At 46.2% G+C, this 27,095-nt stretch overlaps 1 protein-coding gene across 9 annotated transcripts in view; it reads left to right on the top strand.

The window, feature by feature from the left end:
* CTIF (cap binding complex dependent translation initiation factor) overlaps positions 1-7,059 on the top strand; it is a 321,855-nt gene extending 314,796 nt beyond the window's left edge. For 7 of the 9 annotated variants that reach the window (XM_006259046.4, XM_059725287.1, XM_014593953.3 and 4 more), the window contains one exon: positions 161-7,059. In XM_006259046.4, coding sequence (XP_006259108.2) covers positions 161-376 — 216 coding nt within the window. In that variant the 3' untranslated portion in view covers positions 377-7,059. The remainder of the gene's footprint in view (positions 1-160) is intronic. The other 2 variants (XR_002093006.2, XR_002093005.2) reach the window with 2 other exon arrangements.
* Positions 7,060-27,095: the final 20,036 nt, after the last annotated feature.

The following is a 27,095-nucleotide window of genomic DNA, read 5'->3' as shown; positions in this document are numbered from 1 at the left end:
CTGCCTATTTCCTTCCCACCCACCCCCCCGACTCCAAGCCCGACAAGCCCCAGCTGACACCTTCGTTGCAACCAGGAGAGTTTTAAAACTCCACAATAATAAAAGCCAGCGTGGCGACTTGCACTTTAACACGCAACTTTTGACCCTTCTCTCTTGACAGCTGCAAAGCACAGGCCGGCTGCTGGAGGAGCAGCTGCCCGAGATGATGACAGAGCTGCTGGCAATAGCACGCGACAAGATGCTGTGCCCCTCGGAGTCCATGCTGACACGGTCCCTCCTCCTCGAGGTCATTGAGCTGCACGCCAACAACTGGAACCCCCTGACGCCCACCATTACACAGTACTACAACAAGACAATCCAGAAACTGACAGCCTGAGAAGGAAGGGAGGTGGGGAGAAGGAAGAAGACATGCACCTTAAAAGGAAACAGGAAAGGACTGTGCTACAAATTGATCAGCTACTGGAGAGGGAGAAGCAAGACCCTTTACGATTCAATACCTAAGAAGACAAAACGCCAGCATGCTTAAGAATATGTTCATGGGGTGGGGGTGGGGGGAGAAGCATGTTTCTTTTCAGCTGTGTTGCCAAGTGCCAGCCCTCTTCCCTGCCGTGTTTTTGTTTTAGGTTTCTTTTATTAAACCATTGCTCATGCAGCAGTGCATCCCGCCGTGTCATTGTCTGGCTTCAGAAAAGAACACGGAGAATTTGAAAAGCGAGTGGAAGTGCAGGCGAGTATTGTTTTCACACCATTCTCTTGGCTTGCACTGGCCAACTGGCAGGAGACACCGCGCAGCAGATGTCTTGGGAGGACAAAGAAAGACACGTTCCACTCCAGACGCTGGTAATTGACGGCTTTTGTCAAGCGGAGCTTTCGTTCTCTTTTTTCTTTTTTTACCCTCCTCTTGTCTTCAACTTTTTCTCCCCCACCCATGCCCTCCAAAATCTGATGCTAGACTAGGACTTCACACCAGCTGAATTTTTATTTGCACTGGGTTTTCTTTCTCTTTGCTCTTTTGTTTTGCTTTGTTTTAAATGAACAGTTGCTATCAACTTTAAAACAAGAAAACAACTTTATGATGTGAGCCCGTGAGTGGTTCACACAAAGATGCTAAATTAAAAGGAGAAGTAAAAACAAAATAAAATAAAATAAAATAAGCCACTTTAGACGTACCCTAGCCACAGTCATCTTGCCAGTAGCCTGTTACAGTAGTTGAAAAACGTGTGCTGTGTGCTGGGAACTCTCAGAAATGCAGGAATTCTGCAGTCGTTCGCTGTTGCCGTTAAAGACTTGAGATCCCTCATCCACTACACTAGGATCCGGTTTGGTTTGTTTGTTTGTTTGTTTGTTTATTGTTTGTTTAAAGAGTGCTTTATTGTAATTAAAGTCACAGTTGTAATTATACAGTTAAACCTGGCCCGTTATAGCTGGGCCTAATAATATACGGGGCGAGGGGGGAAATGACTTGAAATTCATCTTTGGAAACCAATAAATAGAGGACAGTAAGTTATATGGCATTTGCAAGGGAAAGAAAAAAGAAAAGCCAAAAAATATAGGTTTCTAGTTTGGCTTCTGACTAGCTAAGTTTCCTAATGAGTGTGTCTAGGTTGGTATTACATAGATGTGGAACTAGAAAGGTGAGGCTTCCCGCTCTTCGCATCCCTTGAAGGACTGTCTTTTAATCAATGTAACTCCCGGGGGGAGTGTGCTCCACGTGGTGTGTTTCTTTCCCCAAAATAAGTGTTAGGAGAAGAGCAATATGAATGTCTAGAGACAGATATTGGAGGTAGCAAAAGGAGGAGGCCCACCCCACTGGACTTGTCCATGTGTGGCCAGTCCGGTGAGGCTACGAATCTGTCACAGCCCCAGCAAAGGACCTGCATGCAACAGTTGATGCCTTTAGTTTTACGGGGGTCTCCAGTTGAATCCTGGGTGTGTCAGTCGAAACAGAGGGTGTCACATACAGGGAGGCTTGTGTGGGATTTGAATTGCCGTGTCCATCGAGTGTCCAGTCCGCAGAGGGTGCCCCCTCAGCTAGGGAACATTGATGAGTCTTTAGCTAAAGCTGTGGTGGCTCGTGCTTTTAGCCTTCGGGGTTCCCCGTTCAATCCCAAATTGCCTGCCCAGACGAGTTTTATTAGTATTAGAGACATTGTGAGCCCCTGTATAGGGAAGCTGCCGTCAGGAATGTAAGTAAGCATCATATTGACTAGATTAGGGTCAGCGGATACAGAACCGTATCTCTCCGAGGCTCTCAGTGATGCTGACACCAATGAACCTGAGCTGTCTGGACAAGGGGGGAAGCATTTTCAAAACTTCCCCCGTGCAGTCAGGCCTACAGGGAGGAGAGAGACCAGTGATTTGAGGTGACTAGGAAGAAGGCAGACGGTATGTATGTAGCGTGTGTTATTAGGCTGAGACAGTCTTAAAATAAGGAGTAGTTTTGAAGCACGTGCAAATTTGGCAGAGATGGCAGCTTCTGAGCATTCGGGACCTTTATTTCATAAAGACTCCATGCTATACCAGGTGTGTGATTTCTGAGACGAGCAAAGCTCCCCACTAAACCCTTCCTTGGGGCCTGATCCTACAGCGGGGTGAAACCTTTCATTTCCAGTGAAGTCCACGGACCTTGTGGATGCTCAGTGCTGCCCAGAAAGCACGTAGTGACCTAAGGATCTAATTCCCAATGCATCGGGCAAGGCAAGTGATTTGGGAGAGTGTGGTATTTATTTGTTTGGGGTCAGAGCATTTTTAACCACACTTTTAAGACGTGTTAACTAGTTTTGGATTATTTTTGGAGACGGAACTCTTTTCTGGTCCAGCATTTGAAATGTGCTTTGAAGTCACTTATTTTGGCAGTGTTGTATTGGTAAAGAGGGACTGCCAGGCCATTACTTCACTTCCTAAACGGTGACCAGGAAATGATGTCAGGGCTTGGTGGTTTCCTTATTTGCTTCTTTATTGATGCTTTTACTTACTAAATCACTTCTGGTGCTTACTTGATGAAGTCTAACAGAAATGGAAAGAGGAATTTCCCTGTATTTGTTCAGGGCACGTTACAGAGGAAAGCTAGAAAGTGAAGCTAGAATAGATGACCCTCCTCCCATACACATGCCACCTGACCATAGCCACCTGCATCAGATGGATCAGGCAGTGATCAGTAGTTCCTGTATAACCTTTGCACAATTGCATTGCTGCAACAGGTCTAGAAAACACTCTTGGGAAATCCATTTCAGTGTTTATAACACGCACAAATTATTTTCCAAAAGGCAGTTTGCGGTTTGGGCTACTGATCACTGCTTGAAATATGTTGGGGGTAGTGGCATAGTCCATTTTTTTTTCTCTACGTTCCTCTTATTATTCAATTTACTTTCCTTTCCCCTGGTAATGACAACACATACGGATATGGCAGGCCCACCCCACCCCATGGAAACAGTACAATTCCTAATTAAAAACAAGGCCTGAACACAAGCCCCCAGATCCAAACCACCAGCAGCTGCAGGGCAAAGCAGATCTGAAACTAAGCTCTGCAACTGAGACCCATCCCTTCTTCCAATAGGTTTAATTTCTGCCAGCTTGTTGAGATGAATAAAGATTCAATCCAGATCTTTTTTGGATGTTCAGGATGTTTTATGGAGGCGTAAAAGAAAATCAGATCCGTCTGTGACTTGAGGAAAAAAAATTACATGTGGGAAGCCAAGTTTGAGGGCAGAAATTTCCAACAGAGAAAATGCCACAGGAGGAGAAGAGATTTGTTTCATGATTCGCAACTATTTGAACTTTTCAGCTTATGGTCGGCTGGGTGTTTTCGAAGGCACATATGAAGCAAGGGAAAACAGCAGGAAACAGGAACTTCAATTGTAATGTCTCCAAGAAAGAAAGAAAAATCCATGATTCAACTGTGAAACAATTCTCTAACGTTGCTGGGCTTCTCTAGAAAGATTGATTTCTGTTCTAGGATTGACCAGGGTCGACTGGCAAGCTAGCACTTCTTCCCTGAGTTACATCAGGAAACGAGAAGTATTGTCATAACAGAGGCATGAATGTTGTGTCTCGGATAGTCGGGAGAGGTTGGACTTTATAGGACCAACAAGGTTCAGCAACATTATAAGCATCTGTGTTGTATATTTTGACTCAAAACCCTCCATAAACGTCTGCTCCTTGAGGACCCATTCCTTGGGATATGGAAGAAGCGATCATTTAAAACTGAATGGAGTACAGCCTCGCAAAATTGTCACAGTTTTTTAGAACTCCAGGCACAAAATCTACGTTCCCTTTTCTCATCAGGATGGTACAGACTGAAGGCAAAGATTGGGGGTTTTTTTAAATAAAGAAAATTATCCTGGATGAATAGATCTTTTGACCCTAGGTGACTTCCTGCCCTTGGGGCAGGGGGCTGGACTCGATGATCTCCTTTCCAGCCCTAATGTCTATGAATTTTTCAAGGCTGATCTAGTGTCACGGATGCTTCCAATGTGTGGCTGGTACGCAGTTGAGTATAGGCTTGCTTTGTGAGCCACTCAACATCACTATTTAAGTAGTTTTACTGATTCAGTTGCTGCTCGTTGTTCCAGAATAAAGGGGGTGGGAATTAGATTTAGTTTTGATTTTTTTTTTTAAGGGGAAGTGGGGACAAAAAGACTGGCACGAGCCGAGCCCTAATGGGAAACACGTACCATGATCAAACATGATGGTAGGTTGGAGTACTAGTGCCTCTGATAACCACCGTCCTCACTTCCTATTCCTCCAGGCCCTACCAGTAAGCTTGCCGATTTATGTGGCTTGTGTCTTCCACCTGATAGTATCCCACCGTTTCCAGTTTGACCTTTGAATGTATCAAAGGAAGAAAATGGAAAACCCCAGAGGAGAACTGGATATTGCATTCCCAAGACCTTGAATTCTCACCTAGTTGCTGGCAATTTTCTTGAAGCATTAAGAGGCAAAGCAAAGCCACGTGGCAGTCATTCTGTTTAAGTGCTTCCCCACTGCCCACCCTAAGGTTTATTCATTGCTTTCCTTTAATAGAGAAGGCCTTCTACCTGTGGCCCTGAACCCAGGAACACTGGCTTAATGGATTTGGCCCCTTGCTTTGTTCTGCAGTTCTGGGATTTCTCCCAACCTTCCTTGGACAATGTCTAAAAACTACTTGTGATGTGGAATCCATCTTTTTAATGATTGTGATTTATATCCAACATTTAATTAATGTATGTTCATTCTGCCATTAACTGCTTTGTAATTTGATATTTTGATTGCGCCATCAATATGTGTGAATCTAAATGTTGACTGAAAATGTATTTTTTTCCCCTGGATTTATAAACACCACCAATCCTATCTTTTTAAAGTCCATGAGTAACTGTCAGATGTACATGTGATGTTACTAACCACTGAACAGTATTGCTAGGGAATGAAGGAAACGGCACAACATAGCTTTGCTCTTAGTCTAAGGTTGGTGACAATTTTTTGTTCCCAGGTTTCTAGAATATCTGGAAACTGCCCGCCGTTTGGATGTGAAGATGTCACCAGTATCACCAGTATCTTACTGGTGTAAGTAACATCCTATAAGATGCTCTGTGTTGGGAGACTCCTGTACCAGAGAGGTAGCTGGATTCAGTATCATGAATCCATGAGATGTCTGTAAAGCAGAGGACTGGTTTTTACATGTCTGTGTTTCATTGTAAGAAAAATTCAACATGAGCTTTTTTGGCTTTCTTTAAAGACTGCAAATTTTTAGTGTCTATCAAATAACCTCCTGAAGGAGTATGAGCAACTGTTTCTGTTAGGCAATGGGAAGTATCCACCTTTGTGCTCTTCTCAGTAAAAATAGTTGACAGACTTGTTCCCTGAAAACTAAACCAGCTCAGAGTGGAGAGAGGGTAGTTAGATGCACTGGGGCAAAACTTCAGCTGGTGTAAGTCAGACTAGCTTCTTTGCAGAGATGGCATTTTACACCAGTTGAGCATCACCCCCTTCATACACAACCCATTGAAATGGCCTTGCTTTCTCCCTTGGGAGACATCCCCTCACTTGCAATTTGCAGCAGATCCAGGTTGAGACCAGCAGCAGCGGTGTTGGAAAGCCCCTGAGATGCTACTGGGCAGGCACAAAATGTTTTCTGAACAATACAGCAACTACATTTGCCATCAGGATGGAGGAGGAGGGGGAAAGCTCAAATGAAGAACAGATTTGTGGAGTCCTCTGCTCGAGCATGGTTAGCTGTCTGCCCAGAGTCTATATGGCATGTGATTAGACTGGTTCCTAGTGAAATTATTTCCGAGCCGAAGGATTTAGTTTTCCACAGTGTGACTTGTTTTTTTTCTCTCCCATGAAACTTCACCACTGTTTGGAGAAAACTCATTTATATGAAGGGTGAAGCCTGAAGGGGGTGAAAGCAGTAAAGTAAGCAATGTGCTTGGATCTCTCTCTTCCCCCAAAGGAGCTTAATTAGTATCTATTCTTGGCATGATGAATGACTATGAAAGAAAAATTGTCAGAAGACCCTATGATTTATTTTCATACTTATTTTTACAGTATCCCTCACTTGGAAGTCTCTCAAAATCTTAAATTTGTTTTTTATTTCCCCTGTGGGTATTTTATAGATTTACACTAATTTTGCTCTTCTCAGTTAGTTATTATCCCAACCAGTTGGGTACTTCTCTGATCTTCAGGAAAAATAACACTCAAGTTTTTCCAAGTCCAGTGTCAAAAACAAAAGGAGCTGTGGTTTCCTTCAGAATGCAGTTACGCTAACAATTAATTTGGGGGGGGAGGCAGGGGAGTGTATTTATTGCATTTGAAAAGCAATATTTTTAATTTAATCATTTATTGTATTTGTTAAACTAAGCGCTTTAAAAAAAAGAAAAAATACTTTTTGGGGGGCGGGGGGAGACAGTCTAGATGTTCCTACTAGAGAAAAAGAAAACCGCCATTGTTTTCAGCATTTCAGTGACTGTTAAACGCGGGAGACGATAACTCTCCGAGACAATTCTGTCTTGTTTCTAGAACATCCAGCACCACTGTATGCTATAAAATACATCATCTGAGTAATAAATGTTTAAAGCTTGACATTTCACCATCTCTGTTGATATGTGGTATCAGTTTTGGTGGTCTACAAGATTGTTATCGTTGTTTAGCTTGGAACAAAGTATGGAAGAAAAGGAAGACGTAAAAAAAAGTGGTTAAAAATGCCAAGGAAGGATTGATTTCCTCCCGTTGTGGTTTGATACAGCAGTGGGCTGCACACCTGATCTGCTCACAGGCCAGCCCCTCGGGGGGCTCCAACCTGAGGGGTCCAGGTGGAAAACCAAGGTGCTCAGCACCTCACATGATCAGACGTTAAAAAGTTGGATCCTGCTCCCATTGAAATCATCGGTGTTTTGCCAACGGGAACAGGTTTGGGCCTTAAGGGCTCTACCCAGTGCCTGCCGAAGTCAGTGTGAAGACTGCAGTGAGTACTGCCTCCAGACCCCGCTGAACTGATCCTGTTCCCCACAACGAAACAGTGCAGGGGCGTCCAAAGCTATACATACCCATGAGAGTCTTTCTTCCCCTGCTCCTGTTAAATGAGTAGCATGACTAAATACCTCAGCAGAAGGGTTTTGTTTAGTTTCGGTTTGGTTTGGTTGGTTTGGTTTGGTTCGGTTCTTTTGGGGAAGGGGAGGCCGTTGCACATTTTTGTTGCTGTTGTAAGAGTCTGCATTTTAATATATGCAAAAACTCACTTGCTGAAACTATCATTTTTATTATACTGCGTTTCTTCTAAACGGATGACAAATAGTGCAACTATTATGGTGAATTGTGATATTAATCACAGAATAAATATTGAAATCAATATTTAGACCCTTCCTTTGCCTCCTCCTTTGGCCATGCTTTGCAGAGGGTGGTTTTTGGTTTTGCAGTATTAGTGATCCCCTGATGAGAAGCACGCCTGAGCTACAGAAAAGAAGATAGCAGCCCCCTACGCACAACACGTCAGCACCTAACGGGTATCTGCCACACTGCTGGCTCCCCATAAAGCAGACACTAACCTCAGATCAGAAGCTGGACCCCAGTCACAAGTCATGTAAGTAGAAAAGCAGCCTCACCCATTGACTTTTATGGGACCAGGCTCCAATGCCACAACCTCTAGGCTGGAGATCCACATCCCTAAACTGGGGGAAGGTTCAGTTTTGAACCAAACTCAGAAGCTCTGAGACAGCTGGTGCCAATATTATGGTTTTAATCTAGCTATAGGGATTTGCTTCTGGCCATATGGACTGCCCCATCACTGCACAAGGCAAAAACAGTCACAAAGGGGAATATGTGGACAAATTGGAGAGAGTTCAGCGGGGGGTAACAAAAATGGTGAAGGGGCTGGGGTACATGACTTCTGAGGAGAGGCTGAGGGAACTGGGCTTATTGAGTCTAGAGAAGAAAAGACTGAGGAGAGGATTTAATAGCAGCCTTCAACTACCTGAAGGATGGTTTCAAAGAGGATGGAGCTGGACTGTTCTCGTGGTGGCAGATGACAGAACGAGGAGCAATGGGCTTAAGTTGCAGCAAGGGAAGTTTAGGTTAGATAATAGGAAGAATTTTCTCACTAGGAGGGTAGTAAAACACTGGAACAGGTTACTCAAAGAGGTGGTGCAATCTCCATCCTTGGGGTTTTTTAAGGTCCAGCTGGACAAAGCTTTGGCTGGGATGATCCAGTTGGGGATGGTCCTAGAATTCAATTGCACTGGTGTCCCTCTTGCAAGCACTTCAGAGGCTTGCTTTATTAAGCCATATGTTTGTATTAGGCACAGTGACTTCTCCTAATTAGAAATCCACCTGATTTTGAAAGCATGGCCTTCGCAGGGAGTTAACTGCTGGACTCAACACCCATAAGCAAGCACCTGTATATACCATATTTGGAGCGGTCAATGGCAGGTTTACGGAAGCCCAGGCTCCGAAGTTAGCCCCCTGGCTAATAAAGACTCCACTTTGCTTCTCCTCACTTTGTAATGGGACAACTCAACTGCTTTGAGCAGGGGGTTGAACTAGACCTCTGATGTCCCTTCCAACCCTAATTTTCTATGATTTTATGCGAGCATTGCAATGCTATGTGTGACCAGGTGTGCCAAGTGCTGCTACCTGCTTTTAGACTGGATAAGAACTTGCAAACCCCACTTTTAACTAGCTTTATAACACATCTGCCTTTTCTCCAAGCCACACATGGACGTAATGTCAGGGCTCCTCCATCTCACCTCTTGAACTGAGACTATATGCATGGAATAGAGATGTCTCTGTCCAGTAGCAAGAACAAGAGCCCAGGGAGTCAGGACTCCTGGCTCCTCTTCTTGGCCCTACCAGTTTGCAACTTCTCCAGTCCAGTGTCAGGTGAATCATCTAACTATTCTGTGCCTTGGTTTCTGCATCTGTCAAATCAGAAGAATAATCCCCTCCCCGCAGGTTGGAGACTGAATTCATGATTGGCCAGCTCTGGAAAAATGCTGATGCTCAGGACCATTCCTGAATAATTTAAATGCTTTGAGAGTCTTGAATTGGAAGCAGTATGTATGGCACGAAGGAAGAAGAAAGCCCAGGTACTGCAGTGAGAGGAGCTTAAGTTATCCATGCAATAGCAGGAATTGACATCACCAACAAAAAATGCGGGTAAAATTCAATTGCATTGGTGTCCCTCTTGCAAGCGTCTCAGAGGGTTGCTTTATTAAGCCATTTGTTCATATTAGGCACAGTGACTTCTCCTAATTATAAATCCTCCTGATTTTAAAAGCATTGGCCTTCACAGGGAGTAAACTGCTGAACTCAACACCCGTAAGCAAGCACCTGTCTATACCATATTCGGAGTGGTCAATGGCAGGTTTATGCAAGCCCAGGCTCTGAAGTTAGCCCACTGGCTAATAAAGACTCCACTTTGCTTCTCCTCACTTTGTAATGGGACAACTCAATCTAAAAGGTAGGTGCCTTACAGACACGTGTCCCTTGTTACACTGTGGAAGACTTGGACTAATGCGCCTCCTTCACTCGAGGGGGTGAAGCACTGGAACTGCCCCTACCCAAAGCATCTTTAGTCGCGTGCCCAGAATACGAGGTCTCCCTCTTCGTTCTGAAGTTGCTACGTTCACGCGCACAGAGCAGTGGCTGTCAGCCGCCTCCCTCAGTTACAATCGTATTGATTATTTTCATTTGTTCATTTATTTTTTTGCTGGAGGGATCAGTTTAACATGTTCCACAGATTACTGTGTTTTAACCTTTCACCCTGGTCTAGACACCATTGAGTATCCACTGTCCCTTTTTAATGAGAAAATGGAGCCCCCTGTGGTCTTTCTGGCTGGACGGTGGAGCCAGCCGGATTTCCAGGAACAGATGGTGGGATTTTCTGACGGCACTGATACCACCAACCTGGCTCCCTCCAAACTGCCCAAGTAAATTATTAAAGATGCAATTTCCTTTCATCTTTCCAGTAAAATCTATCTTTGCTCTGTAATCCTGTGCATTACTGTCATTGCAGAGTACAGCACTACGCAGGGCTCTCCGCTCCTCTGGAGAAGCTTTTTGCATGAGACTCAGCACTTTGTGCGGTTACAGAGGGAGAGAATGAGCTGAAAGAGCAAGAGGCTGCATGAAGCCAGGAGGTCTGGCCTGGAAGATCAAGCTGGATGATGGGAACTGGACTTCTGCCCTTGGTCTCCTCTGATTCACTATATGATGCTAGGCAAGCTGCAACCTCTCTGAGGCCTGAGATTCCCTGTTGACAAAATGGGCAATAAAATGTGGTCAGAGAGGTTATGAGGTGTCACTACTATTGGGAAGGTAGCTCATTTGTGGCAGACAGGTGCTCAAATAGCAGCATGGTGATTATCTTTGGATATGTAATACCCCCTCTCAAAGAGACAAGTGCAGAACAGTATTTTCTGTGATAAAATCCTTTAAGTGCTATAGTGAAATCCACCTCTCCTTACCACTGCCATCTCTCACTGCATAGCTATGACCACATTTACAGGCAACAGCTTCATTAAAATTGGTTTAAAAGCAAACTGAGTGTTTTTAGAATTGCACCTGTTAAAATAAGGATGCAATTTTTAAATACTGAGGTTATTGTATCTAGAGGATGCTTATTTCAGCTGAACTTAAATTCATTAGAAACTAAACTGGAACCAGTGTGTCCCACCAGAGTTTTGCACTGGATTAACCCAACGTGTTGAAGCAAATTGAGATAAATTGAGATGTAGGCAATCGCTGAATGTAACTGGTGCAAGGCCCTATGCACATAACATACGTATGCAATACATTGATTGAACTTATACCTGCAAGTGTACCAGTGCAAAGCCCCAGAGGCCAAGTTTAAATCAGATTAAGTATGTCCACACAAGGCTTTGCACCACCTCAACTACATCCATTTAGAAATCCCACCTTTACTTAAACTGCTACAACTCTGTCTGTAATCTGGGCCTATAAACTATTTGGCATCTTACAGAAGCTGCATCTGTTCCCGTTACTTGCTTTCCATATCCATTAGTCATTGCAGTCACCTTTTATTTATGATCCAAAACTTGTTACTGTTCTGACCCCTGGTATTTCAGAACTGCTGCCACAGGAGGTCCCAGGACGCCGGGCTGCTGTGCATTACGTGATTAATGTGTTCAGGTAGTGCCTGTTACTGGAGGACTCCCATGCAGAGCACCAAAAACACTTAACCCTACCAGCACCTGGGACTGGAGTAAGTGCTCCTAGTCCCTATTAGCAGGCCACGTGAGCTCGAACTTCCTTCCAGCAGTCACCACCAAAAGGACAAGGGAGCTCCTATTGCCTGAGATGTGCAGTCAAGTCCCATGCAATTAAAATATCTCTCCCCCCGCCTCCCCTGTCTTTTTTTTTTTTTAATGTTTCCTTTCTCATTCAGCTCCTGGAGGCAACAGACTTTGAGCAGCCTCGCTGCCTTGCAGAGCAGGACAACGAGCTAACAGGAATCCAGCAGGCGGTAGGTAGCCTCAGCCCTGCTGAGAAAAGCCTGCTTGCTTGCGGCTGCAGTGTCCTGCCAACCTAGTATCAGAGCGAGTCTCTGCCTGTGACAGCAAGGAGGAGCTGGGCTGCAGGGAAAGATGTGTTGGCTTCGGAGCCTCAGGACCCCAGGCTTGTTTGACCTCTGTGTCTGGTTTTGTTCTTGTGCAGAACATCGCAGGGTCTGAGCTTAAATGGCAAAATGGCTCCAAGGGGTGAGTAGAGCAGACCCTTCACCATCATCTCGGTGCTTCCTGTGGTGTCTCTGCTGGAGCCGTGTCAGGTCCTAAGGAAGATTTGCAAGGGGTGTCTCCCTGGGGCTCCCTCCCTGCATAGTTTCCAGCTCTCCATACAGAAAAGGGGCTCAGCTGCCTTCACAGCAATTGCCAGGGCTGGTTTAGGGAATCAGTGTCATCTGCTGGTAAGTGTTTCCCATACGTCCTTCCTCTGCGCCCAGTCTGTAGAGGCTATGAGTTTCTTACAACCCCAGCTAAAGAGTTTAGCTCTTGAGCTGTCATATCTTGAGCTACGCTTTTAGCTCTGGATGTCCTCTGTGCCAGTGGAGTCCAAGGGTGCCACAAATAAAGCCCTGGGCCCTCCCCCTGCCCGATCTGCTGCTCTGCTGATCTGTCACTGTGCTGCCTGCCCCCTTCCTGATCTTGTCACCTCACGTAGACACGGCCTGGCTCGTGTAAAGAAGACGCTCTGGAAGCATGGTTGATGAGTTCTGAACATCCCGTGTCTGTCTCATCCGTGGGATGGTTCACAATATAGGGACAAAAAATATAAGCAACCATGTTTTCAGATGCACAGAACAGACATATACATTCAAGGTAGTGCCTCAACCTGAGCTTTTAAAGGGGGGAGGCACATTTTAAGGCAGTGTAGCACATCACTATGGCAGGCTGGCGGACTGGTGGAATCCCTTTTGACAAGGCCTTATTTTATAGTAAGGCAAACAAGAGTAAAATCAAGTTTTCAGGGGAGAGAGCACAGTGTGGACATCTCCTGTGTAACAGGCTGCATTGACTCTGCCTCAGGTAATGGCAGCTGTTCCCCGATAACAGGTTCATGGCCTGGGCATGCCAAGGGCTGGTGCACAAGAAGCAATCTCCTTGCCATTCCCCAGCTACGGGCACCATATTAAACACAAAAAGTGCTCAATGACTGGCTGTGACCAAAAGCCAGGGTCCTCAAATAAAGCTAAATCAAACACATCCCTAGGATGGAGGTGCTTGTCCGTAATGCCCACTCTCATTGAGTCCTGTGGCTCAACTGCAGTAGAGGTGCCCTAGTGCCCAGTTACCCTTCGGACACCATCGATAACTGCTCAGACTGTGTAGCATCATTGGGGAAGCCCTAGCAGTCCTTTGAGCAGGCAGCCTCTGCCTCTAGGAGCCCAGGAAATGAGAGAAAGCCCGATTCCTATGTTAAGGGTAACATAACACAGCCTGCTGGATGCTTTGTCTAGAATCCAGACCGGGTTATGTCCACGGTAGCTTGGTGAGGACAGTAACATGTGTTAGGTTATCTCACAAGATCTACTAAACAGGTGACCCAGTCCTGAACTGTTTGTCTGTAACTATTGCTGGGTTACTTCCTATATTATTTCTTGCTGCTCTTCCCATCCGTGTGACAACTGGGCAGCTGGGAGTTTTGCAAACTGTTCGTGATGATGAAAAAAACAAACCTACCCAAGCCTCAGCTCCCACCTTCCATTGATGAGACCACCTAGGTCCTTCTCCAAAGCCCAGTAAAACCAGTAGAAGGATCATCACTGACTTTAATGGCTTTTGGGCCACGCACTTTGTAAGTGGTCCTACCCTATTGTCGAGTGGTAAATGCAAACACTGCTCCCCCTGGAATGCAGGGCAGCTAAAACAAAATGTAAGGACGTAAGCCTCTAAGCATTTGACTAATAGAATTAACAATTAAATCTCAAGTAATTGTGAATTCAAGCTATTTTGATCCAGGTGGAGCCAAGTAAAGTGTTTTAACTTTACAAACAGGCCCAATTTAGAACTTTCAATTTTTAAAAAGTGAAAAATTGATGGGATTTTATGCCTATTTGAAGCAATTCAAATACTGACAAAATGTGAATGTTTTGTTGTTTTTAACAAGCTCTAAATGAATGAAATTGTGTCCTCAAATATATAAAGAACCACCTTAAATATACAGGAGGTTGTCTTTAACTAGTCTTAAAAAATAGGCAAGTTCAAAACCTGATCACATTCCCCCAAAAGGAATAATAAAATGGGAAATAGGCTATCAGAGTTGAGGAGCTATAAACTATGACTACAGTGGAAGCCCTGGTTTTATTGATATGAAAGAAATAAAATGCCTTTTGAATCTTCTATGTGGCAAGCAGACAATGGCATTGCCCCAAAGGGTTGTCCCGATTGAAAATGAGATCAGACTAGCATTTGGATGCACTTAGATATATAAAACCAGCAATTCATTCCCTCGGATACCAGGGTTACGAGCACGGTGTATAGAGATAAATGTGTGCTGAGCTGCTGCCATGCATTTTAAGGGAAAACTAATTCAGAGGATAACTGAAGCCAGAGATAGAAGAGATGCATTGGACCAGATTTAAACTGGGCCTCATGCTGACCTCCACTCCTTGCATCATAATACCCTTGCAGGTGTAAGGGTTAGTATTGTAGTATCATACGAGGTGTAAAGTGGGTAAAGCAGCAGTTCTTAGCCTCTTTGGACTTGAGGCACTCCTCCATAACTTTTGTGAACTGAGTGGCACCCAATTTGGAAAACTAATTTATCTAGCACAGTGCTTATCTCCTTGCAGAGGAGCTGGACAGTTGCTAGGCTGAGCCTGCATTTTTTTGCATAGCCTATCTTCTTATTTCCTCACACTTTGCTTGTCTCCTTTCATCCATGCACACCCCAGCACCCTTCAAAGGATCTGGCAGCACCCCAGAGCACTGAGGTACCCTAGCTAAGAATCATTGGACTAAAGGAAAGAGAAATAGGGATTGTGATGAAGGGGAAACTACTGGGCTAGAAGGATATTACTAGTGGGACCAGTCTTATATTTTTTTTAGTGACTTTTAACTAATGGCTGATGGCACCCAATTAAGAGGTATTGTCAATACAGTGGAGGATAAGAATACCATACAGCAAAAACTGGGTGACCTCGTGGACTAGAGGAATAGAAATGGGTAGAAACTCATGCAATAATAACAAGAATTTCTGTTTAGGGTAGGAGCTTATTGGTTAGAAGCAGCAGAGGAGCAAAAACTTGGGGAAAGTAGCTGGTCAAAGAGTGACTATGAGCTACTAGTGTGATGCTACTGTGGAAAAAGCAAAGGAAATCCTAGCATACATCAGGGAAGTTATTTCCAGTAGAGCCAGGAAAGTATCAGTGCCGTTGAACAAACCGTGGGCCAAATATCATCTGGCAGGTTGTACAGTTCTGGTCAGCCACGTTCAGAAAAATTGAATTCGGAAGAACTGGTGCAGAGGTTTACCAGATGATCAGGGAAACAGAGAGGCTAATATATGAGACAGGACTTAAAGAGCTTGGTTTATTTAGCCCAGGATGACAGTGACTGAGAAAGGATGTGACTGTTCCCTATAAATACACCAGACACAGTTAAAACCAGGATGGAGAAGAGCTATTTAAGCTAAAGGCACAAAGGTATAAATTGGCCAGGAGGAAATTTAGGCTGCAGATTCAAAGGTCCCCAAACATAAGAGGGGTGAGGGTCTGGAGGAGCATCCCGCTAGGAAGCACAGGGGAAAGAAACTAGAGTGGTGTGAAGGTGGATCCCGACCCATTATGATGGGGATTAGGGACGTGGTTCCCTGCCAAAGCAGGGGTCTGGACCCCAGGAGTCAGGAGCTTCTCATGTCCGACCAGCAGTTCAGTCCCTCTGCTCTGTACAGCGTCCCACAGGGGCCATCGCCACCCCCTACCTGTTTTACTTCTCAATCTGTTCCTTCTCTTCTACTCCCCCTTCCTCGCTGTTGCTAATCACAGGTAAGTAGGTATACTTGCATATACTTATCTTATATACTTGCATATAACACGTCTCTACAGCCAAGGGCATTCACAGCCGTTGCATTGTTATTGCCGAAAGCCTGGGTTATTTTCCCTTAATAAGGACAGTTATTTCAGTCAGAGCATTTGTGGGGGTAGCTGGAGGGGGGAGGCCAGGGGATCTGATGCAGAGACAGCAAAATGCATCGTGTCCCTCTGCGTGACGGCACTGCCGCATGTGACCGGGTAACATGCGCAACTGGTTCCTGAGGAAGACGTTTCTCTGTCCTTATTTCGGGCATTTCCATTCTTTGCACACCAAAAGCTGAGGTTACGCTAGTACATGCCTTGTGCCGGCTGACCTCCACTTGCTGATAGCAGCCATGGGTTAAAGTCTGCTCATGTTAGGGCTCTGGTTGTTTCCTCCTTTCCCTGCTCAGTGATTCTCCCAGCTGTCTTTACTGTCCTTTGTTCAAAGATTGGGACAAGCAACTCAGGCTCACAGCATGGTACAAAGCTTGGGGATGGTGCAATGAGAGGGGCAAGCTGAGGTGAGGACAGATCACTGATCTGGTAATAACTAAAGCAGAAGCAAGAAAAGAAAATCAGACTAGGGAGCTTTGTCTCAGCCAGGACCTGGAAAGGGTTGAGTAACACATGGTAAGAGAGTAGTTTAGACAGGGCAGTGGTATTTCTGGACCACTTTGCTACATGTGTTTTGAAGCCTTCCTCAAAGGCATCGGGTGTTGGCTGCAGCCAAAGCTGGGGATTTGGACCGGGGTGCACCAGTGCTCCTGCTGGGACTGAAAGCCAGAGGTCCCTAGCTACAGGGTCTTGCTCTCTGCCCAGGGTCAGACTGATCACCAGGTTTGTGGTCTAGAAAGAATTTTACCCCATAGTCAGACCGGTACGGGCTATGGAGGTTTTGCCTTCCCCTGCACCAGAGGGCACAGCCTTCTTCCTGGGATCTCTTGAGAACAGATTGACATGTCATGGGAGCAGGACATTGGGTGCCGCGGTGCCTCTGCTTTACCTGTGGCAGGTTAGCGTGCTATGTCTTGTGTTGTGTAAGGGTTGATGGTAGTTTTATGAAGAATTTAGATTATGGATTTGTATATGATGGTTTGGATAGGGATGATCCAGCCTCAGGCAGGGGGTTGGACTAGATGATCACTCGCAGTCCCTTCCAACCTGACTTCTCTGCGATTCTGCGTTAAGAGCATGTTTAGGGTGCCAGTGTGTTAGGTAACACCTCCCAATCCTAATCTAGATAAAGGCTTAATCTCAAATCTTCTGTCCTAGCCACTGGAGACCTCATCGGAAGTGACCTTCCTGTGGAAGGCACTGTGACTCCAAAAGGCACTGGTCTGAGAAGAGATCTGTCCCTGCTACTGATCTGCTGGATGACACTGGGCAAGTCACTTCACCTCTTGATGCTTTGTTTTCCTCCTCTGTGAAATGGGGGTATACATCCTGACCTCCGTTGTAAAGCACTTTGAGATCTCTGCATGAAAAAATGCCATAGGGCAGTTATGTCTATAAGCAGAGGCATAATTTCTAAGGTTAGCACCCTGAGTTAAGTGTCCCCTTTCCTCACTGTGCTCTGTGCATTCCTCTCCCCGTCTCTGCCTGCAGCTAGCCCAGGCCTCCCTGCTCTGTGCTGCCCTCGCGATGCTCTCATGCCCCCCCCCACTACTGCCTAGCCCTTGCACTAAGGAGGTGGGAGAGACAGAGAGAAGGAAGAGCTGAGGCAGGGGCAGGGAAATGCACAGAAAATGCAGAGAAGGGGGACATGTCACCAGTTCCTATCGCTACCGTCACAGGGGCCAAATTCAGCAGTGAGAGGAGCAGCACCTGCAGTAAGCGGGCAGGAGACAGACCCAGCAGGGCTGAGACAGGGCAGCAGCAGCTGAGGATATGCAGCAGGGGGATGTGATGGAGCACTAGCCTTACTAGTTATGCTTCTGCACCCAAGGGAGTGATTAGTGGCTGCAGGCAGAGGGTACCTGGGGCACCCCTCTAGGTTGGGGAGGGGACCTGGTCTCCCGTCACTAGTTATGCTACTGTCTAGAGCGTTACTCTGTGTGTCTGGTCCTCCTTTCTCTATTTCTGACACACTCAGACAGAAGCCTTGCTGCCAGGACCAAAAAAGAGTTTTTAAACACGGAGGGATTTCTTCATAAGAGCTGGTTAGGACACATTATTTATAGTGTGAAGATCCATTATGAATTTAGTCACGATTGTGTTCAGCGACTATCTCACAATTCTGCTCCAATGTGTTTCTCAATTGTTGATTTTTCTGTAAGAGTTCATCACATAGTTTAGCTGCACAATGCTTAGCGTATGCGGCTTGCGTAGAATATTTGCTTCTACCATTTTCTATTCATTATTTATGTGGTGTGTTTATCTCTTCGTATTATTTCTGCTCTCCAACTGGGTGGCTGGAATATTTTAAACCAGAGAGTACTGAGGAGTGAATAAGACAATGCTGGTTTGAATTGCTGATGAACCAATAATTGGTATAAATATGAAACTTCCCAGGTTTCGGGGGCATTTTCATGAATTCCTAGCAGCTGCTCAAAGACCTGTAAATAACAAAGCAGCAGATCTCATGCATCAAGGCTAATTTATCTCTTCTAACCATCAGGAATTTGCAGGGCTCTTTTACTTTTCCGACAGCCCTCCCTTTAATAATGCATGAAGGCTGGAGTTTTTAAAGTCTAAGGCTAGGGGCAAAATGGACAGCAAAAATAAATCCTGTTAAAGTGACAAAGTGAGCTTGTGCTTAATGTAATGACATTGTTGCCGTGTTTACAAGCTGAAATGTAGCTTAAATGATTACCGCTTTGGCAAAAGTAAAACCAGAATGCTAAACAACAAGTGTGGATCCGTGCGGGTTTGCTTGCTCTGTAATTAAGCCCTTCTCTGGGGCTGGATTTGCTAACAGCTTTCTCTCATTTCAGTGACAGGGAGGAAGCTGCATTTGGCATTTTCATCATCATTAACAGATGTGCCGTGAGCGGCTCGGAGGAACCGAAGCTGTGGTCATACACTGTGCAGAGCACTGCTGATCTGAAGTTCAGAATGAAACATCAGTCACTCTGCAAACCCGGAGTCAGCCTGCCTTCAGAAGATGCAGAACGAAAGAAATGGGTCTGCTGTCAGAGCAGGGTGAGTTGCCTTCTGTGCAGGTTCAGCACAGGCAGGATGCAGGCATGGCTGCATTAGGGCAAAGGCTAAAGGGAATTGCTACTGGGCCTGAATGCACTAGAACAGATGTGAGCAGCTGGATCCCTTGTAGCTATCCACAACCAGCAGCTGTATTACTCTGGCAAGTGGTCTGTAGTTAGAGCATAGGTCTAGGAGCCTAGGACTCCTACGTCCTGCTTTCAATTTTGCCAGTATAAGGGTAGGCCTGCCCTGAAGGGTAAAATTGGGCACCAGTGTTGCCTCCAAGTCTCCTTCTGCTCACACACCTCTAACCAGCGTGTGGTGGTCCTTTCAGATTGGGCTAGCTAGTTCATCTCAAGCTCCTGGCTCAAGCCTGCGTTCTGCACCCTTTACAAAGAGGATGCAGGCTTCTCGACTTCCCTGGGAAAGAATCAGAAGAGTTTAATTTGCTGCAGCATTGGTTGTGCCCACAAAAGCCCTAGCAGCGCACGCTAGCAAGGGCAGGACACGTTAACTCAGTATGGCTTTGCAGTGTGTGCACACTAACCCAGCCGAACCCACCACTTTGTGGTGTTGAGCAGATCATGGCCTTCAGTGTTCCTCCACGTGGATCTTCGCAAAGGCTGCCTTCTTCTTCCTTCAGTAAAAGTCCTTCCAGCACTGCCCCACAGATACTCTGTTCACGCACAAAAAGCAAACAGATATTTCAGTCTTGGAATATTTTTCATTTAAATTACTCAAAAGAACCAAAGAACAAAAGTACAGTCTCCATGAGAAAGGGCCATGTACCTGTTTTTTCCTGGAACAACCTGAACTGAGCTGAACACAAAATAGTACCTGCCACTGAGGCCGCAGGCTCCTTGGAGGTTAAAAAGTGCAACGTATTTAATACCAGGGTTGCATAGCTCAATACATAAAATCTGGAAATCTGGAAACATGAACAGATTCCCAATGACTTGAGAGATGCCCAAATCATAACCATATTCAAAAAAGGAGATGGATTAGATTGCAGTAATTAGTCCTGTTCATCACTGGGAAGATCCTTGCCCCTATTCTCCTCAATAGACCCAGTCCCTCACTGAGGACATTCTACCTGAGTCCCAATGTGAGGCACAACAGACATGGTCTTTGTTGCTAGACAGCTGCAGAAGAAGTGCCACAAGCAATATCAAGAGCTTTACATAGATTCATAGATGCTAGGGTTGGAAGGGACCTCAATAGATCAAGTCCAACACCCTGCCTAGGCAGGAAAGATGCCGATCCAGCCTTGTCCTAAAGACCCCCAAGGTAGGGGGGCTTTATCTTAAACCTTTTATATTTTCTTCCCCTAATGTAGAGGTGTCAAATGGCTTGCTGGCTAGACCTGGCCCATGGAGCCACTCCATCCAGCCTGTGCATCTCCTGGAACACCAAGAGTTCTAGGGCATGGCCTTCGTTGACCTGGCTAAGGCCTTGGATTCAATCAGCAGAGAGACCCTATGGAAGATCCTGATGAAATTTGGACACTTGCCAAAATTTGTTATTAACATCAGACTTCTTCATGGCAACATGACAGCAACCAGTCTAAGCAATGGCCCACTACAGAAAAGATGTGAACGAATTGGAAAGACTCCAGCGGAGAGCAACAAAAATGGTTCAGGGGCTGGGGGACATGACTTCTGAGGAAAAATTGAGGGAACTGGTCTTATTTAGTCTGGAGAAGAAAAGACTGAGAGGGGATTTATTAGCAGCCTTCAACTACCTGAAGTGGGGTTTCAAAGAGGATGGAGCTGGGCTGTTCTCAGTGGCGACAGAGCAAGGAGCAATGGGCTCAAGTTGCAGCAAGGGAAGTTTAGGTTAGATATTAGGAAATTTTTATCACTATAAGGGTAGTAAAACACTGGAACAGGTTACCCAAAAAGGTTGTGGACTCTCCATCCTTGGAGGTTTTTAAGACCTGGCTGGACAAAGCCTTGGCTGGGATGAGATAGTTGGGGCTGGTCCTATTCTGAGCAGGGGGTTGGACTGGATGTGACCTTCTGAGGTCCCTTCCAATCCTCATTTTCTGTGATTCTATGAAAAAGACCCCTTCACCATTAGAACTGGAGTCAAGCAAGGATGTATGATTGTGCCAAAATGCTTTTCCTTCTATATCACAGTTATTCTGTATCTCATTGTTGACAGACTTCCATCTGGAGCCACCATCCAGTATCATATGGACAGGAATCTCTTCAACTGGTTACATTCCAAATCCAAATCCAAAATAACCAAAATCTCCATTACTGATTGTGGCGGCGAGATGCCCCAACAGGCTCCCGAAGGGGAGGGGGCAGTCCCCGTGGGCCCCAAGCCACACAAGCAGCACCCCTGCTGGGGAAACTCACTTCCAGGGGCTCAGCCGGAGCAGGAGCTGTGGCTGCGTGAGCCGGCATTATGCCGGCTGTTTAATCAGCTGTTTCCCAGGCGGGGGAAAGTTGAGCCAATTGCTGCAGCCAGAACAGCCGCCACGGGAAGATTTAAAAGCCCCACTGGGACCTGGGGGGAAGGAGGAGTGAGGGAGCATGCTGGCGTGGAGCGTGCCACATGTGCTGAGCCTGTTGCAACAGGCAGGAGCAGTGCAGCCGGTTTGGTGCCGGCATTCAGAGCAGGGGGGGAGTTGAGCCTCCTGTAACAGGCTGGGAGGAAGAAGGCAATTCCACACCCCTCTCCTCTCCAGCAGTCTACTTTTTTTGATAAAAGAACAAATCAGAGGCATCCCGCCCAGAGGCGTTGAAGAGGTCACCAGCCTACATGAGCCCAGCTTGCCAGTTTCTGCGGTGGAAACGCTACCCGTTGAGGCAGCCAGACTGGTCCCAACAAGACCCACACTGACATGGGTCCCCCCTAGGCAAAAAGGGGTCGACTGAGCACGATCAAACCACACAGGTGGCACCTATCCCATTGGCGAGTGGACAGGGTGTAGGGGAGGCAGAGCCCTGCAGAACATTGCACCCAAATCATGAGTACTACCGTCCCCGGGGCCCCCAGGAAGAGGATCTCCACTGAACCCCTCCCTTTATCCAATAACACCAAGTCGTGGCAGGAGAGTTGAAGGGAGGGGCCCCGCGCCGGATGGATAATACGTCACTTGAGCTAGCCCCACTTAAGACGCCTTTCATCACACTGATCTTCAATACACTGACAATTATGTTTTATGTGCCCACTCAATTAAAGAGCTCCAGGTCACTCTCAATTGCCTATGTGAAGTGTATGAATTGCTTGAACACATTGTCAACTTTATGAAAACAAAGATAGTTTACCAGCCTACCCCGAACCAACCAACTGCTCCCCCACATATTATAACCAGAAGTCAATCCTTGGAGAATGATGAACATTTCCCCTACCTGGGTAGTCACCTTTTCCAAAAAAGTAAACATAAATGTTGATGTTCAACACCAAATAAAAACTGCCAGTGCTGCTTTTGGATGTCTTTGAAATAGTGTCTTTGATGATGACATCAGGACCCAAACCAAACTTCTCATCCACCAGGCTGTTGGCATCCCTACCTTGTTGTATGAATGTGAAACCTGGATGACATATTGGAAACACCTGAAAGTTTTGGGATGTTACCATCAGCGATGTCTTTATAAAGTCCTCCTATTAACTGGAAGGGCAGAAGAACAAGCACCAGTATTCTGGCTCAAGCAAGCACCACCAGCATCCAAACCATATTAATACAGCACCAGCTCCATTGAACAGGACATGTCATAAGGATGCCTGACAATTGGTTCCCAAAACAGCTCCTATACTCCCAACTCACTGATGGTCACGGCTCTAGAGGTGCACAAAAGATGAGCTTCAAGGATACCTTGAAGGCCATTCTAAAGAAATATGATATTAACATCATACCTGGGAGACTCAAGCACTGAATCCCCAGTGGCACCATGAAGTATGACAAGGCATTGATCATTTTGAGCAAACTTGCCTCACTATGGAGACAGGTGGATGACAGAGACAAAGAGAAAGAGCTGTGACCTGACATCACCAGAATCAACTACTTCCTCCTGGAACCGTTTGCCATGTCTGCAAGCAAACATGCAAATCTCAGATCAGCCTCTTCAGTCCTCTCCACACTCACCGATGACTTCCCTGTAAACTGAAAAATTGTCAACCTCGTATCAAGGGACTGCCAGCGATGATGATGTTGATGTCACATCCACAACCACATGTATTCTTTTAACACTTTCATTCATCTGAATTGTTTTGTTCCACCTTGTCTTGTCCTCTCTGTAGCAGGAGGCTTCGTGCTCCCACTACTTTAAGAGAGGCAGGCTGTAGGAGAAGCAGCCTGCAGGTGTGGCAGGGGACAGTTAGGAGCCACTTGACCCACAGGTGGCTGCGATAGCAGGATATAAGTCCAGGGCTTCAGCTGAGCCAGCAGTCTAGCATGTGTGGAAGAGCTCCTGAGCAGCAGCAGGGCTGGAGCAACGCTCCTGATTAACACTGAGACCTGGAGCTGGGGTAAGCAGGACCAATGGTTTAGGGATTGAAACTGTAGAGGTGGTGGAGGTCTCAACTGGTCTGGGAGTGGTGCCAGGGCTCATGGGATGGGGGCCAAGGAGCAGGGCCACAGCTGGGGTCAGGGACCTGTGGCCCAAGAGGGATGAGCACCAAGGTCTAGGACCCGTAGCCCAGGAGGGGCAAGAAGGAGGGGCCAGGGAGCCTGTAGCCTGGGAGGTCTCAGCTAGGCTAGAAACAGGGTGGGGGCCCAGGAGTAGGGGCCAAATGTCGAGGAGGGGCCACAGCAGAGATCTCAACTGGCCTAAGAGTGGGGTCAGGACCCAGGGAGAGGGGTCAAAGACTGAGGAGGATCACAGCTAGAGACAGAGCCAGAGGAGGGTGGAGACAGGGCCAGGGGCCCAGTGTATCCAAGAGGTGGAAACAGGGTCAGGGCCCCAGGGCCATGCCCAGGAGTAGCCAAAATGGGTGAAGTGCTCAGGCATGGGCAGAAGGGGATAGAGGCCTGAGCCCAAGAGGAGCAGGGGATGCAGCCCAGAGCTAGGGAGTGACCGGTAACATCTGTGATGCTTATGCATGGCTAAAAGGGCAGATGAGGAGGCCATGTAATTAGCACTTTAGGCAATGAGTAGGGACACCTGTACTCATAAGCATGAGATCTGGTTTAGGGAGCCCTGGGACGGCCTCCCTTTTCAAAGGTTTAAGCACAGCAAGGAGTGGTGGGCAAATTGAAGGGGAGATGGTCCAAAGAAAACAGAGGTGACAAGGGCTAAAGGGGCTCCACGGGATTTACAGCCACCCCTGGGAAGGACCCTCTTACATGCCCTTTGGGACAGGGAACTGATTCAAATGCTGTCTTAGGGAAAGCAAGGAGAGACTGATTGTTGACTTCAACAGGGGCCCAGTGAGACTGTATGGAGAGCACAATGGTTATGGTACTATGGCACTATGGTTGGGAGGTTATGCTACCACATAAGTACCATATGTACTGTGAACTATGTACATATGTACTACATAGCCAAGAGAAAAATGCATGTGGGGCTGAGGCAGAAAGTGTGTGTTGGCAGTCACAGGTGGGCTCCAGCAAAGCATAGATAGGCAGAGGTGGTCTCTGAGGCAGGGAGTGTGTACACTCTGCTTTGTTTGTATTGGACTTACTCAAGATTGTTTCTTGGTCTGGTTTAGTTTCAATTCCTCACCAATGCAAGGATTTCAATCTAATATTAACCATCCCAAGCAGCCCCAGCAATAAGCAGAAGTCATTTGGGGGCCTGTAGACTTTGATAAAGTCCACTTGAGACTCTAATCCAACAGGAGTATGTTGAGAGTAACCCCAAGACAGTTGTTCTGGAGTCATGTTAAATTCATCCCACTGTACTGATGAACTTCGCACACAGTAAATTAGTCCTACTATATTAATGCTCATTTTCCAGTGTTTCATTCTGGCCCTGGTTATTCAGGGATAAATTAGGTATGTTATGGTACAATTTACTTAGGTTATAAGCTGTTTAGGGGAGGAACTATCTTTTCTGGATATGTCCAAAGCCTAGCACAGTAAGTGCTTCTGGAGGACATGGATGAACTGAAAGATGGATTGACCCCTTTAGTACTTGGAATATCCACCCAAAGGGAAACTCTGAGATTTCATTAATTAATAGATAATGCTAATAATGTAGACAAATCAACCAGTGGAGAAAGACTATTGGCATCTTCTATTTGAATCCAATTGCATATTCATAGGTTCCTAGACTATAAGGTCAGAAGGTCCCACTGGATCAGCTGCTATTCTATATTACACAAACCCTCCAACTCCCTGAATGAATTCCCATTTGGACTAGAGCATATTTAAAAAAAAAAAAATCCAGTTTTGACTTAAAAATGTCAAGTGAAAGGAGAGTTCACCACAGTCCTTGTTAAATTGTTCTAAGATTTAATCATCCTCCCTATCAGAAATGTGCCCTCTGTTCCTAATGTGAATTCATCTAGGCATCACAGCATGGGTGTTCTTAGCAGCCTTAGCATATGGACCAAGGACTGAATGAGAAAAGAAAGATGGATTGACCCCTTTAGTACTTGGACTAGGGCATGTAAGCCAGGCAAAGTAAGGAAACAGGTATTGCTAGTGACAAATGTTGAACCCATGCTGTAGATCAACAACCATCGTTGGTGCTTACCACAGTGATGGGCACCATGGGGAAAACTGGAGGGGATAAACATGCAAACAACTTACCATTCATCAGCTATTCAGGGTTAACTGCCCATGGGCACGCCCTCACCCCATGGTAAATGGATGCTACTGGAATTTAACTTCCAAGTACCACCGGGTAAGAGCATGCGCATGGACAGTTATCTCAGCAGCCGATGCAGGGTAGAGCCCTATCCTTTTTTATCTTGTGGCAAGTTGTTTGCATGTGTGTATCTTAAGTTAAAAGAGTTGAGTTTGATGTCTCTTTTGCCACCTGTCTTGTCATTAGTTTGGCCTCTACTTCACACCCAGGGAGTAAATGATGATGCAAAATGTGAGGCACTACTGATTGCATGCTAACTCCAAGTGTAATCTTGCATATCTCCATGTCTGTTTCCATTTTAAACAGCTGTAGTGGCCCAACATGGGCTGGAGTGATGTGGGTGCTAAGGGGTGCATTTGACAGCCCAGAGGTTGCAAGTTCAAGGCCATAGCAGAAGTGCTTGTGGTGCGACCTCTCAGATTTCACCAAAGTTTGTGACTTCTGCCAAATACCTTGTCACAAGGTACAAGGAAGTAATCAAACATGGAATATCCACACAAAGGGAAACTCAAAGATTTCAAAACTTTGTTTCATCCCAAATTGGGAATAAAACTCTAAGTCTGTTGGGGTTTTCACAAAGTTTTCAAAATATTTCAGCTTGACTCCTTATCCCAATGGATGTTAATTAGAACAGGGCTGTCCAACTTCTCAGGGGCCAGGGCAGAACCCCACACAACTGATGTGGGGAGGATGCAGTAGTGCCCTACCCTCCCAGGCATCCCTTCTGCTGCACAGAGCACAAGCAGCACCCGCCACATACACCTTTTCACTGCACATATGGACAGCCTCCTACCCTGCTGCACCGTGCCCCAACCACTCCCCTGCACACACGCCACGCAGGGACAGCCCCCAAAACTCACCAGCTGCAGGCTCCCCCACCACACTGTGCTGAGAGCTTTCATACACTGCACCACCCCCGAGGGCAGACGCAGGAAGAAGAGCTCCTGGTTGCTGCAACCAGAGTGCCGGGGTGAGCAGCGGGTGGTGGGAGTCCAGGGGTGTGCTCCAGATTAACCCCCATGGGCTGCATGCAGTCTGTGGGCCACCAGTTGCACAGCCCTGAGTTAGAACAACACTGAAACAAAGCAATTTGGCTTCACTGGCAAGCCTTTTTTGATCATTTCCCACTGAAAATATTGATATGTTCCCAAGAAATCTTCTAGTTTCATGACACTGACGTTTTC

This window comes from Alligator mississippiensis, chromosome 3 (genome assembly GCF_030867095.1).
Source record: "Alligator mississippiensis isolate rAllMis1 chromosome 3, rAllMis1, whole genome shotgun sequence".
Classification (NCBI taxonomy): Eukaryota; Metazoa; Chordata; order Crocodylia; family Alligatoridae; genus Alligator; species Alligator mississippiensis.
Note: the sequence above shows the minus strand (reverse complement) of the source record. Positions and strands in the feature narration are given on the sequence as shown.